Source organism: Chiloscyllium plagiosum, chromosome 5, assembly GCF_004010195.1.
Source record: "Chiloscyllium plagiosum isolate BGI_BamShark_2017 chromosome 5, ASM401019v2, whole genome shotgun sequence".
In the NCBI taxonomy this organism is placed as follows: domain Eukaryota; kingdom Metazoa; phylum Chordata; class Chondrichthyes; order Orectolobiformes; family Hemiscylliidae; genus Chiloscyllium; species Chiloscyllium plagiosum.
Genome location: NC_057714.1, coordinates 20,377,904 through 20,393,941, shown reverse-complemented (window position 1 = coordinate 20,393,941; position 16,038 = coordinate 20,377,904). Strand labels below are relative to the sequence as shown.

The 16,038-nt window shown below is 41.7% G+C and overlaps 1 protein-coding gene across 3 annotated transcripts in view; it reads left to right on the top strand.

Annotated features, from left to right (window-relative positions):
- The window catches only part of myo10 (myosin X), a 330,909-nt gene that overhangs the window by 133,246 nt on the left and 181,625 nt on the right, over window positions 1-16,038 (top strand). For all 3 annotated transcript variants that reach the window (XM_043689679.1, XM_043689681.1, XM_043689680.1), the window contains one exon: window positions 9,647-9,750. In XM_043689679.1, coding sequence (XP_043545614.1) covers window positions 9,647-9,750 — 104 coding nt within the window. The remainder of the gene's footprint in view (window positions 1-9,646; window positions 9,751-16,038) is intronic.

Here is a 16,038-nt window from a genome sequence, read left to right as displayed (position 1 = left end):
CATTGACACATTTTTGTAACTTTAATGATCTTTTTCGTGAAGCTCTTTTACTTGATATATTTTTCACATGCCTAATTTAGCTCATTATTTTCCTTACACAGTATGGTGTTGGCTTTCTGCTTGAAGAAATAGTTGTAAAAATTAGGAAGCTTGTTTGATCTCTGGGCAGCGTCCTTATTTTCAGAAAGTATGTTATGAAACAAAAATAGTCAAAAGTGTTTGGCAGTCAAGAAAAAGGTTGTTTTTTTTTAAGTTCAAAATTAAATTCTATTCCATTTTCACTTTGTTTTCAAGTACTGAATTTAAGAAAGCATTCCATTCCACAAGACGAAAGTAGAAGAAATCTCTTTTTTAAAAAAAAAGTAAAAATGCATATTTACATATTACATGGTTGCAATGGGTGGAGTCTTACGAATGATGTGGACTGTGGTGAGACATGGCAGATCTGCGCAAGAAATTTGGGGAAACCGAGCTCAACGTCGGAAACTACGGACTACATCTTTTCTGTGTAGCAAGATTATCACCAAGTAACAGCTGTTACAATACAGGGTAAACCCCCCTGCTTAATTTAAACCAGCAATACAGAAAAGATTTATCCCGTGCAGTAATCTGTGAAAATTAGAGAGGCCAAGTACTATTTAAAGTAAAAATTAACAACTTCATTTCTTAGAGTCTAACAGAGAATAATTAAATAACAACTAATTACGACTCTTTCCTCTCGCCTATCTTTTACTTTCCCCTCTATAAGACTAGTCTGATCAAACCCCCGCTTAAGATTTACCAAAAATTCATATTTCAAAACCAGGCAGCTGTCGAATCTTCCCTTTGTATCTGCCTCTGTAGATTTTCTTCTTAGGGATTTCGGTTTCACAGGTCATTGATGGATAAAGGTATCTTTAAGAGAGCTGTGTTTCGAGCAGTCTGTACATGTTGGTGGCTTTGCAGTTCTCTTCACTTTTTGCTTCGTGCTGTGACTTATGATAGTGAGATCTGGTGACTACACAGTCTGTTCAAGCCACTAATACTCAGGGGACATATACAGTTACATACAAGTGTGTGACCTCTAGTCAATTATGTAGGGCTAGCACAAGCAGTCTGGGGAACCTCACCTCATTAATTTGGGTCCTCCAAAGCGATCAGGCATCTGGTCAGTCGTGCATAGGGGCAGCTCATTGTCCCCTGTTAAGTCTGGGGTGAATACACTTTTGGTGTCTGTGCACTGATCATTTGAGAATGGTGCAGGGGACTCATTACCAAATGGGGGTGGTGCAGTCAAGGCTGCTGAGAGAAAGCAGTGGCATGTGTGGAGGTGGTGACAACAAGGAAACAAGGAGGGCTGCAGATGCCGGAAAATTGATACTGCGAGGAGTTGGGAAAAGCACAATGGGTCAAGCAGCATCAGAGGAGCTGATGTTTCAGGTCAGAATCTTTGGTCAGAACCTGAAACGTTGACTGCCCTGCTCCTCTGGTGCTGCTTGGCCTGCTTTCCATTTTCCAGCTCTACGCTGTACTGATGCTGGTGACAAGGACTTTGGGAGAATCATCAGCGGGTATGAGAAACCACATTGGTAGGCATTGGGAAATGAACCTTCCAAGCTCAGCGAGCAAACCTACATCCAGAACCTCAACCTGAGCTACAAATCTTCTCAAAACTCGCTAACATGGGTAGGCTGTGGAAGGGTGCGTGTTGTTGGTAAGGGGCCAAGTTGTCTATCTTCCTGACAAAGCTCAGTTGCATCAGGGACAACAAGCCAGGCAGGACCTGATTGACAACTGTGTGAATTCTGGTTGCCTCACTGTGTAGGAAGGATTTGATTGCACTGAAGAGAATGCAAAGGAAATTGACCAGGATGTTGTGGAGGTTAGAAAAGCTTCACCACAGAGAGAGACTGGATAGGCTTGGGTTGTTTTCTTTCAAGTAGATGAGGATGAAGGGAGACTTGATTCAGGTGAATAAGATGATAAGTGACATGCATAGGATAGATAGGAAGCAGCCACTGAAGAAGGGCCGTAATGCGGGAGCATATTTTTAGCCTGAAGGGCAGGATGTTGAGAATATTTGAGGAAATCTGTTTTGATGCAGAGGGCAGTAGGAATCTCAAGTGCACTGTCTTGGAAGGCAGTAGAGGTGGGTAACTTCAAACGTTATAACAAGTGTCTGGATGAGCACTTGAAATGGTGCAATATTCAGTGCCATTGACCAAAGTGCTGGAAAGTGAGATTTGTGTAGATAGGCCTGTGCAGATGAGGGGCAGAAGGGCCTTTTTCTGTATAATCTCTATGATCTGGTTGCAGTAAGCTAATGTACAAAACTAATGTGAAATAGTCATTGGTTTGTGATGTGGGTATAATCTGCAGCCTCTGTTGATTTTGCTTGTGTTGTTTTCAGTTGGCTGTAAATAAAAGCTCACATTTGCAATTATTTGCTTGTCTACACACAATGTTTCCCTGTTAAACAATGTCAAGATGGGGTCTGCATTAGGATTTGTGATAGAGTAGCAGTGCCTGGAGGGGCGGGGCGGGGTGGGGGGGAGGGGGCAGTGGGCAGTGGTGTTTGGATGAGATGTTGAAACTTTATTGCTGGAACAGCACAGCAGGTCAGGCAGCATCCAGGGAACAGGAGATTCGACGTTTCGGGCACAGGCCCTTCTTCAGGCCCTTCTCCTGTTCCCTGGATGCTGCCTGACCTGCTGTGCTGTTCCAGCAATAAAGTTTCAACTTTGATCTCCAGCATCTGCAGACTCACTTTCTCTTTGGATGAGATGTAGCAAGAGCAAGTAAAGTCTGTGTTATGATGACTAAAGAGCAACAGGAGCCAGAGAATGGAGGTTGTGCATGTGAGGTAGTACTAGCCATGCCGGCCATTAGCGATGAGCCCTGTAGCCTGGTGATTATTGACAATCGATGGCCACTGGCCATTTCCTAGCCAGTGAGGAATGAAGGGGCTGAATCAGTTTTTGTGAACTGGGGAAGCAGTAGAAAATTGAAAATTATCCATAAATTTGTATTCTTTTGTATTCAACCAAGAGTTGTCTGCAATACAACAGAGTTTTTAGACTTACCAGTTTTTATTTAGTGTATGCCTGAAAATAGAGCAGAGAACAGTTCAGCAAAGGAATAGGTCCTTTAGCCTGTGATGCTGTGCTGAACATAATGCCAAGTTAAACTAATCCCTTCTGCCTGCCCATGATCCATACCCTCCATTTCTTGTTTATTCATGTCTGTATGTAAAAGTTCCTTTAATGTCCCTATCTTATTTTCCTCCATCACTACCCCTGGCAGCATGTTCAAGGCACCTACCACTCTGTGGCAATAAATTCGCATCGCCTTTGAATCCCCACCTCTCTAGTTTAAATGCATGTCCTCTAGTATTAAACATTCCAACTCTGGGGGAAATAAGATTCTGACTGTCAATCCTATCCATGCCTCTCATAATTTTATGAACTTCTATCTGGCCTCCCCTCAGCATTCGCCACTCCAGAGAAAAACAACCCTCATTTTTCTAGCCTCTCCATGTAGCTAATACCCACTAATCCAGACAGCATCCTGGTAAACTTCTCTGCATTCTCTCAAAAGCTTCCACGTCCTTCCTGTAATGTGGCAACCAGAATTGAACACAATACTCTAAGTGTGGCCTAACCAAATTTTATAAAGCTGCAACGTGACTTCCTGACTCTTGTACTCGATGTCCCAACCAATAAAAGCAAGCATGCCACAGATGTTTGTCACAAGCCTATCTACTTGCATGGCAACTTTCAGAGAACTATGGACTTGGACCTCAAGATCCCGCTGTTCAGGGTCTTGCCGTTAACTGTGTATACTTGTCCTTAACATTTGACTGGGTTCAAGGAGCTATGGACGTGGTTCAGCACCTCACTTGGTAAGATTAAACTGCATCTGCATGTCTCTGCTCATATTTGCAACTGATCTGTATCCTGCTGTATCTTTTAACAACCTTCTACATTATCCACAACTTCCCTGATCTTTGTGTCATCTGTAAACTTAGTAACCCACCCATCTACATTTTCACCCACATCATTTATATAAATCACAAACTGCAGAAGTCCCAGTAAAGCTCCCTGCGGGACACTATTAATCACGGGCCTCAAACCAGAAAACACCCTTCCACCACCACCTTCTGCCTTCTACGGGCAAGCCAGTTCTCGATCCAAATGGCCCAGATACCATGGATATCACGCATCTTATTCTTTTGAATGAGCCTACCATGAGGTATCTTCTCTGGAGCCTTAGTAAAATCCACAGAAACAACATCCACTCGCTACCCTCGTGGATCACCCTTCGTCACCCCTTCAAAAAAAAAATCAAATTAAAAGACGTGATCTGCCCTGCATAAAGCCATGCTGACTGGCAAAACAAATTGGAAGAAAGTGAGAACTGCAGATGCTGGGAGAGTCAGAGTCGAAAAGAGTGGCCCTGGGAGAGCACAACAGTTACTCCAGCAGCAACCTGGGAGCAGGAGAGTCAACATTTCAGGCATAAGCCCTTCAGAAATGTGGAATGGGAAGGGGGAATGAGAGATGAAGGGGGGTGGAGGGGGGGGGGGGGGGGGGGAGAAGGTGGTTGCAGGTGGCGGATAATGGCAATAGGTTGGTGGGGAGGGTGGTGCGGATAGATGGGATAAGTCAAAACAAATTGTTTGATCTGTTTCCCGAGTCTGCTATTGAATCTGACATTGTTGTCAGAAACAGGAAAGTCACAGTCACTTCATTGAGAGTTTTCTATATATCACCCCCAGTAGCAACAGAGATACGCAGGGGCAGATTGGGAGGCAGATTTTGGAAGGATGCAGAAATTACAGGATTGTTATGGGTGAATTCAACTTCCCTAATATTGATTAATATCAATCGGTAGGAGAGCACTTCAGTGATAGTGATCACAACTCTCTGGCTTTTACGAAAGTCATGGAGAGGGATGTTTAATTGGAGGAAGGGGAATTACAATGCTGTTAGGTAGGAACTGTGGAGCATAAATAGGGAACAAAGATTCTCGGGGAAATGCATGACAGAAATGTGGAGATTGTTTAGGAGCAGTTGCTGCTGGATAGGTTTGTCCCACTGAGGCATGGAAACTGGTACTGTGAAGGTACCTTGGATGATAAGTGATGTGGAAGATCTAGTCAAGAGGAAGAAGGAAGCTTACTGAAGGTTGAGGAAGCAAGAATCAGACAGGGCTCTAGAAGGTTGCAAGATAGCCAGGAAGGAACCAAAGAATGGACTTGAGAACTAGAAGGGGCATCAAAAAGCCTTGGGTAAGATTAAGGAAAACCCCAAGGCATTCTACACTTATATGAGGAACAAGAGGATAGCCAGAGTGAGGGTAGGGCTAATCAGGGATAGTGGAGAGAAGTGGTTCCTGAAGTCGGGGGGTGGGGAGGTCATTAATTGCTTCAGTATTCTCAAGCAAGGGGGACCTTGTTGTTTGTGAGGCCAGCATAAAACCGCCTCATATGCTCAAACAGATTCATATTAAGGAGGAAGGTGTGCTAGAAATTTTGAAAAACAAGAGGATAGATAAGCCCCCTGCGCCTGATGTATACCTTAGATTACTACAGGAAGCAAGGGAAGAGATTGCTGTACCTTTGGCGATGATCTTTGCATCCTCAGTGCCCACTGGAGTAGCACCAGATGTTTGGAGGGTGGCAAATGTTATTCTCTTGTTCAAGAAAGGGAATAGGAATAACCGTGGAAATTACAGACCAGTCTGTCTTACATTAGTGGTGGGCAAATTATTGGAGAGGATTTATTTGGAAAACGCTAGTTTGATTAGACATAGTTAGCATGACTTTGTGAGGGACAGGTCATGCCTTAGACACCTTATTCAATTCTTGGAGGATGTGACGAAACACATTGTTGACACAAGAGCAGTGGATGCGGTGTATATGGACTTTAGCAAGGCATTTGATAAGGTTCCCCATGGTAGGCTCATTCAGAAAGTAAGGAGACATGCAGGGAAATTTGGCTATCTGGATACAGAATTGTCTGGCCCATAGAAGACAGCGTGGTGGTAGATGGGAAGTACACAACCTGGAGCTCGGTGACCAGTGGTGTTCTGCAAGTATCTGTTCTGGGACCTCTGCTCTTGACGATTTTATATATGACTTGGATGCGAGTGGAAAGGTGGGTTAGTACATTTGTTAATGACACGAATTGTGTGGAGGGCTGTTGTAGGTTGCAATGGGACATTGACAGGATGCAGAACTGGGACAAGATTAAAGTTGTGCTGGAAAAACACAGCAGGTAAGGCAGCATCCGAGGAGCAGGAGAATCAGGCAGGAGCCCTTCGTCAGGAATGAGCTTTTGCCTCAGATGCAGAACTGGACTGAGAAGTGGCAGATGGCATTCAACTTGGAAAACTGTGAAGTGATTTGTATTGAAGGTTGAATTTGGATGCAGATTACAGGATTAAAGGCAGGATTCTTGACAGCGTGGAGGAACAGAGGGATCTTGGGGTCCATGTCCATAGATCCCTCAAAGTTGCCAGCCAAGTTGTCGAGAAGGAGTATGGTGTGTTGGCTTTCATTAACAGGGGGATTGAGTTCAAAGAGCCATGAGGTTCTGCTGCAGCTCTGCACAGCCCTGGTTTGAGCCCAATTGAAATATTGTGTTCAGTTCTGGTCGCCTCATTATAGGAAGGATATGGAAGCTTTAGAAAGGATGCAGAGGAGATGTACCAGGATGGTGTCTGGACTGTAGGGCAGGTCTTATTAAGAAAGGATGAAGGAGTTGGGGCTTTTCTCATTGGAACGAAAAAGAACAAGAGGTGATGAGATGGAGGTGTACACGATGATGAAAGGTGTAGAGTGAATAAGCAGAGACGTTTTCCCAGGGTGGAAATGGCTATCATGAGGGGATAATTATAAGATGATGAGAGGAAGATCTGAGGTGGGTGTCAGAGTTAGGCTCTTTACAGAGACAGGTGGATGCGTGGAATACACTGCCAGCAGTAGTCGTCGAATCAGATACATTAGGGCCATTTAAGCGACTATTAGATAGCACATGGATAATAGTAGAATGCAGGGTATGAAATTTAGTTTGATCTTAAAGTAGGATAAGGTCAGCAGAACATTGAGGGCCGAAAAACATTGTGCTTTACTGTACTATGTTCTGTTGTTACCTGCTTCATTGCCAATACGTATCTGGGTACACAGCAGCCTTTTCAAGATAGTGTGAGTGCCAAGAATGCCAGTCTTTCAGTGGATACTCGTTGTGCAAATTCTTTTTAGAAAGGCAAGTGGTAAGATGGGGTAGAATTGGGCTGGAGGTGTGCCATTGGTGTGAGGTATTGGTAAGATGTGGTGAGAGATCATAACAAGAAAAACTCGCCAAGAAACCTGACAACACTGACAACTTAGCCAGAAAAAGTAACATCCAGTCCATTATTACAGGTACATTTGTGAAAACAAGAAATGTTACTCAGTTGTCCTTCATCTTTGCTCACACAATCCCTAATACCTGTGTAAACAGTCCAACGTTTTGCAGAAGGTTAAGCTACAATAATGTTAGGTGCATTAGTCAGAGGGAAATGGGTCTGGGTGGGTTACTCTTCAGAGGATCGGTGTGGGCTTGTTGGGCCAAGGGGCCTGTTTCCATACTGTAGGGGAATCTAATCTGAATCTAATCTAAACTCACAGATGCTTGAGTTTTTGTGATATTTTTCAACTTCTTTTTAATGTATTGTCATATAAAAAAATCATGCTCTGTAATAAGATCTTCAATGTTCACATTGACCTAAGTGCATGAGTACTTGTTAATTGAAATGAACACGTTGGTCTGGTTTCATACAAGTGACAGCTTGCTGTTATGACATGGCGGTGTACCCCTGTGTTAATTAAACCAAACACCCAGAAAAGCTCAGCTCACCTTGTAATCTGTTAAAGTATGAGTGACAGAGGACTCCAAAGTTCCACTATTTAAAGAATGATAATATCAACTTGTTCCTTAACTCAAAGTGAACGTTAAACAACAACCATTCACAACTCTCAGCCCACCTTTCCCTTAACTGCTTGTTATCTGCTTCCAACTTTATAACAATATAAATTCCAATAAAATCCCCTATTAAAATTGCATCAATTTAATTTCAAAACCACACATTAGCTGTTGTCTCCGGTGTCATCCTCCTTTCAGCTGAAGATCTCCCAGGGTCATCTTGTGTCTTTTACTGCAAAGATGTTTCATTTGAAAAGGATACCTTTGACAGAGTGTTTTGACTGGTAGTCTCTCTCAATGGCAGTTACTCTCGGTCTAACTTTTAAAATGCCTGCTTTTTTTATGCCACAAGATCAGATAGTCTCATTGGTTCAGTGTTGGCAAAAACAATGAATTTAAACTTTATTAGGTTTTAGGGAGAGCCTCAAACGGGACCTTGGGTTCATATCACATTACAGGTGACCACCATTGCACTATACATACACACAGATACTCCTACACACACACACACTCTCTCACAGGCACTCCTATACACACGGACACACATACACACAGGTGCGCACACAGACACACACACTCCCACACTCACATATGCACCCCCTCACAGACTCAAGACACTCGACACTCACTACACACACACATACACTTTCTCACACTCATGACCCCCAACCCAGACACACACACAAACACACAAAGACAAAGACCCACATATATTTTGTGGGGTGAATTTGTACTTGTAGGGTTACATTGTACTTTGCTCAAAAACTGCATGAATTCATGTAGAACTCCTTATCTCACTTTTTAGATTAGAATCAATCTAAACATCATGGCATAGACAGAGAACACAGTGGGCTAACACCTTCAACATATTGTCTAGCTATCACCATTGTTAACAGCTAACCTGAGAATGCAACTTTTTAAAAAAGGTTTTGTGATTTACATGTGAAAAAAGTGTAACAATCATGGCATTCAAACAGATGAAAGACTTAACAGACAATCAATTTTTCAATGTATAATTTCAGTTACATCACACTGCAAATTTTTGCGATAAATTGTGTGTTAGAATTGAGCCCTCCACTATCACCTGATGAAGGAGTGACGCTCCGAAAGCTAGTGTGCTTCCAATGAAACCTGTTGGACTTTAACCTGGTGTTGTGTGATTTTTAACTGAGACTGCTAGTTAGTGATTTCACAGGCACTTCTAAGCGGTCAGTGCAAAACGGCATTCATTCTCTCTTAAAGGTACAGTACCTGCCTTCAACTTGATAACATTGCGTTCTCAGTTCTTTGAATCCATTGCTATGACAATAGAAAATGATTGAATTGTACATCAGGTTAGTCATTATCTAGAGAAAAGCTAGGTTCATATATGATTTAATCGATATTAAAGACAAGTTTGGTTCTGCGGGATGTGTCTACTGCGAATGTTAATTTGTTTTTTCACTCCCAGCTGCTAATTACCTCATTTTCAACATTTACAGTTTCTTCCTTTTCACACAAATTACTGCATTTGTACTTTGAATTGTAGCTGTTTTTAGTTTACCAATGGTATCAAGCTAACTTTTTGAAGATATTAATTCATGGATATAAAGAGCACAATCGCCATATATTTGGGGAAAATAAGATGTTTTTAATTCTTTTCAACTAACAATCATCAATACTAAACAGAAGTCAATGCATTTTAATCTTTTATTCTGCAGAGATGTTTTATTTATCTGAAAAAGAGAATTACTATTATTTGAGACAGTTTGGATGTATTGTGGATAATGCAATTGATGACCAGCGGACCTTTCAGGAAGTTATGGTAAGATGTTTAACATTGGTGATGGAGCACTGTCTTAATGACCATTCTTAGTTCATTGTATACTAATAAATATTTCATTTACTGCCACAAATATTTTTGTACTCCTTCATGGGGGAATGAGTTTTGCTGGACAAGCAGCATTTGTTGCTCTTGATGAGGTGATGGCACTAACTAACTTCCTAACTTGAAGTCCATCTGAGGTAGTTCCACCCATAGTGATAGGGAAGGAAATTGTAAAGGGAGTGTCAATCTTTCATTGTGTCAGATATCCTCTCAGGAAGCTTTTGTTCATCCTTTAGATTAATATGTCACTCAAGTTTCTTGTTGCCTACAATTGGTTTGTGCTTTTTAGAAGTGATTGAGGTTTAAGACTAACTCTCTTACTATTGCTGTGACCTAACATGCTACAGCATCTTTTTCTTATATTTGAAGATTTCAAAGTTGTGTTCTTTTTAAGAGAACAATTTATTTTTGACTTTTTTTTTCTGGCTTTTTTTGTGTAATAATCAATGTGTTAGAGCCTGGGGATCGGCTTATACAACTATGAAAAATGTGCATAACCATTCGTGTTGATTCACATTTTTTATTCAATCATGGAATGAGGGTGTCACTGGCCTAGACCAGCACTTTTTGTCCATCCCTAATTACCCAGAGGGCAGTTAAGAGCTGACTGCATTGCAGTGAGTCTGGAGTCATGTGTCGGCCAGACCAGGTAGTGCTGGCTGTTTTCTATCCTGAAGGATATCAGTGAACCAGATGGTTTTTCTCACAATTGACAATGGATTCATGGTCATCATTAGACACTTAATTTCAGATTTACATTGAATTCAAATTTCACCATTTGCCACGGTGGGTTTCAAAAAGAGGCCCCCAGGACATTACCTGGGTCACTGGATTAACAGACCAATGATTTAACCACTAGGCTGTCACCTTCCCTGGATTCTGGATCAGTGGTGCTGGAAGAGCACAGCAATTCAGGGAGCATCCGAGGAGCTTCGAAATCGACGTTTCAGGAATGATGAAGGGCTTTTGCCCGAAACGTCGATTTCGAAGCTCCTCTGATGCTGCCTGAATTGCTGTGCTCTTCCAGCACCACTGATCCAGAATATGGTTTCCAGCATCTGCAGTCATTAGATTAGATTACATTAGATTACATTACATTGTTTTTACCTTCCCTGGATTGCAGATTTCATCAGCATAATGCTTTCACTTTTACTTCCCTTCATTTCACGTAATTTTGAATATTAAAGTTGTGTGATTTTAAAAAAAAATTATAGAGATCCAATACATGAAATTTCCATCTTTCAATTAGTTTGTTCTTTCTTACTTCATATCATGTGGTTATGTCCATCACCGGTGCCATGGAGAAGATCATGGTGAGCTCCCTCCTTGAGCCACTACAGTTCCTTGGATGGAGGTGTGTTCACAGAGCTGTTAGAATAGAACATCCAGTGAATTGGAGGAACTGTGCTGCAGTTCCATATCAGGATGGTGTGTGGCTTACAGAGGAACTTGGTGCTTCATGCATCTGTCCTTTTGGACTGGTAAGCATGACAGCTTTGGAGGATGCTTTCAGAGAAACTTTGGTAGGTTGCTTTGTCCTGGATAGTTTTAATATTCATGAGTGTTGTTGCAACTGCACTCGTGCATGCCAGTTGCAATTATTTATCACACTTCTGACTTATTTCTTGTCGATGGTGGGTAGGCATGGCAGAAATAAGACGTCATTTATACATCACGGTTTTCCTAGTTTCTGATGTTTTGTAGATGCAGTACACGTGTTTCTTGTACAGTTCAGTTTCTAGTTAGTGGAAACCCCAGAATGTTGTGGCAGATTCAGCAATGGTAACGCCACTAAACATCAAGGGGCAATGTTTGTGCATAGCTGCTTTATTGGAGATGGTCATTGCCAAGCTGTTGTGTGGTGTGGATGTTAATTGTCGTTTACCAATTCAAATCTGAACGTTGCAGCACATGGACACAGATTGCTTTAGTTCTGAGAAGTTGTGAATGATACTGAATATTTTGCAATCGTCAGCAAACCTCTCCATATCAGACTTAGATGGAGGGTAGGCCATTGAAGGAGGTGAATGTGGTTGGGCCTAGGTTACCACTTCCTATCAACTCTATTCTGAATCAGAGAAAGTAAAGTAATCAGCTAGTCTGAGAATCAGAATAACCTTTTATTGTCAGACATAATCAAAGAGTATAGTGAAAAATGTATACATCACCAATTGCCGTTTCTAATTTTGATCCAGTGCAAATGATCCACCGTGGATCTCTCCTCGAACAAATGGCTTGAGATTGTTAGAATGAGCACTTAATAAAATAAAGCTCAAGTACTGACCTAACTGTGTGGGAGCAAACCCATTGTGCCATCGTGTTAGTTTGAATATCTTTGAAGGTCATTGTTGAGATAAAATAGGAGCAGGAGTTGGCGATTCAGCCCTTCCAGCCTGCTCCACTGTATAAAATCAATAACCTTTTCCTGCTTTCACCCCATACCTTCTGATCCCTTTTTAGCCCTCGGAAATTCAACCCCTGCCCCGCCATCTCCCTCCTTTTCGACAATATTCAATGTTTTGGCCACAACCAATTTATGTGGCAGACTCTGCTACAATCTCACTCGTCTCTGGGTGAAGAAGCAGCTCCTCGTTTCAGTCCCAAGTGGCTTATTTATTACAACAGTCAAATTGAATCAGCCTTCCAACCAACATCTATATTCATAACATTGCAAAATTAGAAAACTCAATGACACTCAAAATACACCCTCAAATGTTACCTAACCAGACTTGTTGACTAACAAGTACCAACTTTGTGAATACTCGAGACTAGAACAACAGGTTTACAGCTCAAACAAAAGACTTAACAAATAGTAACAATACAATTAGCAGCACAAAGGTAAATAATGGCAGTGGAAAAGTGCTTTTCTGACAGGAGATCTGCAACCAGTTGTGTTTTGCAGGGATCAGTGCTGGGAGCCCTGTTGTTTGTAACATGTCTTGTATATCACTGATTGTAGGAGGATGTAGGTGGTCTGATTAGTAAGTTCTCAGATGACACTACGGATGGTGAAGCGAATTGCCAGAATACAGAAGGATATAGATAGGTTGGAGACTTGAAGGGAGAAATGGCAGATCAAACTTAATGTGGCCTATAACAAGTGAAGTGCCACAAGGATTGGTGCTGGGTCCACTACTTTTCGTCGTTTATATACATGGTTTGGATGTAAGCATAAGAGGTATAGTTACTAAGTTTGCAGGTGACACCAAAATTGGAGGTGTAGTGGACTGTGAAGAAGGTTACCTCGGATTACAACAGGATCTTGATCAGTTGGGCCAATGCGTTGAGAAGTGGCAGACGGCGTTTAATTCAGATAAATGCAAGGTGCTGCATTTTGGGAAAGCAAATCTTAGCAGGACTTATATCCTTCTATTGGAAGGCTGTTGTGAAACCTGAAAGGTTCAGAAAGGATTTACAAGGATGTTGCCAAGGCTGGAGGATTTGAGCTATAGGGAGAGGTTGAATAGGCTGGGGCTGTTTTCCCTGGAGCGTCAGAAGTTGAGAGGTGACCTTATAGAGGTTTATAAAATCATAAAGGGCATGGATAGGATAAATAGGCAAAGTCTTTTCCCTGGGGTCGGGGAGTCCAGAACTAGAGGGCATAGGTTTAGGTTGAGAGGGGAAAGATATAAAAGAGACCTAAGGGACAATGTTTGCATGCAGAGGGTGTTATGTATGTGGAATGAGCTGCCAGCGGAAGTGGTGCAGGCTGGTACAATTGCAACATTTAAAAGGCATCCGGATATGTAGATGAATAGGAAGGATTTGGAGGGATGTGGACCAGGTGCTGGCAGGTGGAACTAGATTGGGTTGGGCTATCTTGTCGGCATGGACGAGTTGGACTGAAGGGTTTGTTTCCGTGTTGTACATCTCTGACTAAATGCAAAGTGATGCAGTTTGGAAGGTCTAAGTTTGGAGGGGAAGTATATAGTAAATGACAGAACCCCGAGAAACCTTTAATGTCCAGGGGATCTAGGCATACAGGTCCACAATTCCCTGAAAGTGGCAACACAATTGGATAAGGTGGTCAAGAAAACGTTTGGCATGCTTGCATAGGGGCATAAATTATATAAAAATTGGCAAGTCATGTTGCAGTTGTGTAGAACTGGAGTTCAATTAAATTTTGAATCTTCCATACAGTTCTGGTTGTCAAACTACCAGAAGGATACATAGGGACTTTGCGGAGAGTACTGAAATGTTGCGTAGTTTGGAGAGGGTTTTAGCTATGAGGAGAGATTGGACAAATTGATTTGTTTTCACTTGAACTTTGGAGATTGAGGGGTAATTTGACAGATGTTTAGGAAATTGAGGGGCTGGATAGAATGGATACTCTGTCTTTTCCCCTGAGGTACAAATGTGAATAGATTTAAGATAAAAGGGGGAATGTCTAAAGGAAATGAGAGGCAAGTTGTTTTTCACATAGTGTGGTCTGTGCCTGGAATGCAATGCCAGAGGAGGTGTTACAAGTAGATAAAAGAGCAATGTTTAAGAGGTGTCTTGACGGACACATGAACAGGCAGGGAATAGATAGATGTGGACAATGTAGAGGCAGAAGGTTTTTAATTTAGAAAGATGTCATGTGTAGGTTCAGGCTTGGTGGGCTGAAGGGCCTATTCCTGTGCTATACTGTTCTTTGATCTTTTGCTTTAACAAGAAAATGTAATTAATGTCTTAAGTTTTTGGGGCCAAAATTAATCTCTCAAAGACAGACCACCCAGTCAGATGCAGTTAATGGGTAAATCAAAAGGGAAAAAAAATGTAACTGGCCTGTTCACTTAAGCAGTTTCCACAATCTCTCAAATCACCAACGTATGGGATTATTTCTTGTGTGATTTCTGAGAACACCAGATACATTCCAGTTTGTTCTGAGTAATAATCATTTGGATTTTTTTTTTCTCTGAACTTTGGATAACTCGATGCTGAGAAGGCAACCAGGGAGCAAGTCAAAAATCACACTAGAAGTTACGTATTAATCAATCAAAGCCTGCAGCTCTAAATGATTGATTAATACTTAATAGCCATCTTAGTTTGTTCAATACATTCGCATATGTTGTATGATCTTTTAGTTATAAATTTTGTGTCCAATATACTCTCTTTCACTTACTTGCTGCCTGAAGGAAGAGTGGGGGCTCCCAAAGTTTGCAGTTTCTAATAAACCTGTTGGACTATAACCCAGTGTTGTGATTTTTGACTGTCCACCCCAGTATTCCACATCATGACAATCAGGGAGCAATCAAATATCCTGTAGCTTTTTCAGGTACAATCTTTGATCTAAATTCACTCCAAAAACCAATTCAAACTCTGGTCTCTCCTTGCCAGACTGATCATCTCCTCACGAGATCATTCAACATCTGTTAACTGTTCAAGTATAAGGCCTCTGTTGAGTTGAAAAGTCTGTTAAGTATTTTTTAAAAAAGAATCTACATAAAGTTATCTTTCTGGCCTGGCCTCATAAGCATTTATCAGTTTGTTTTCCTTTTAAACACAAGCTGCTGCTCACAGTCCAAAGATCATATTCAGCTCTCAACTCTCAATTCACAGCCCCAAACCGAAATATTTTATTTTTAAAAATAGTGTGAAAAATCAGCAAAGTTTCGAACACTACCCTATATTATTAGATTGTGACCTCTGCTTTTGGGTAGCTGAGTCATTGGCAGTATCATTCCTCTGTTGAAAGTGAGGACTGCAGATGCTGGAGATTCGAGTCGAGATTAGAGTGGTGCTGGAAAAGCACAACAGGTCAGGCAGCATCTGAAGAGCAGGAAAATCGACATTTCGGGCAAAAGCCTTCATTCCTGAGTTTACCCTGTCTAGTCCTGTTAGACTTCTGTAAGCTTCTGAGATTTCCTGTCATGCTTCTAAATTCTGTTAAAGACAGCTATATAATAATGCAATCTTTTTTTTCCATATGACATTCCTGCCATCCCAGCAATTGGTCTGCTACATCTTTGCTACACCCCTTCATAGCCATAAAATCCTTCCTCTGAAGGAGACCAAAAGTGCACACAGTACTTCAGGTGTAGTCTTATCAAGATCCTGTGCAATTGCATGAACCCATTCCCTCGCAATGAAAGCCAACGCACCATATGATGCTTCATTACATGCTGCACCTGTAGTTACTTTTAATGCTTCGTGTACAAGGGCAGCCAGGTCTCCTTGCACCTCTCCCATGTTCCAATTTTTACAATTCAGATAATTGGTAGCAATAACAGGGTAACCTCACAT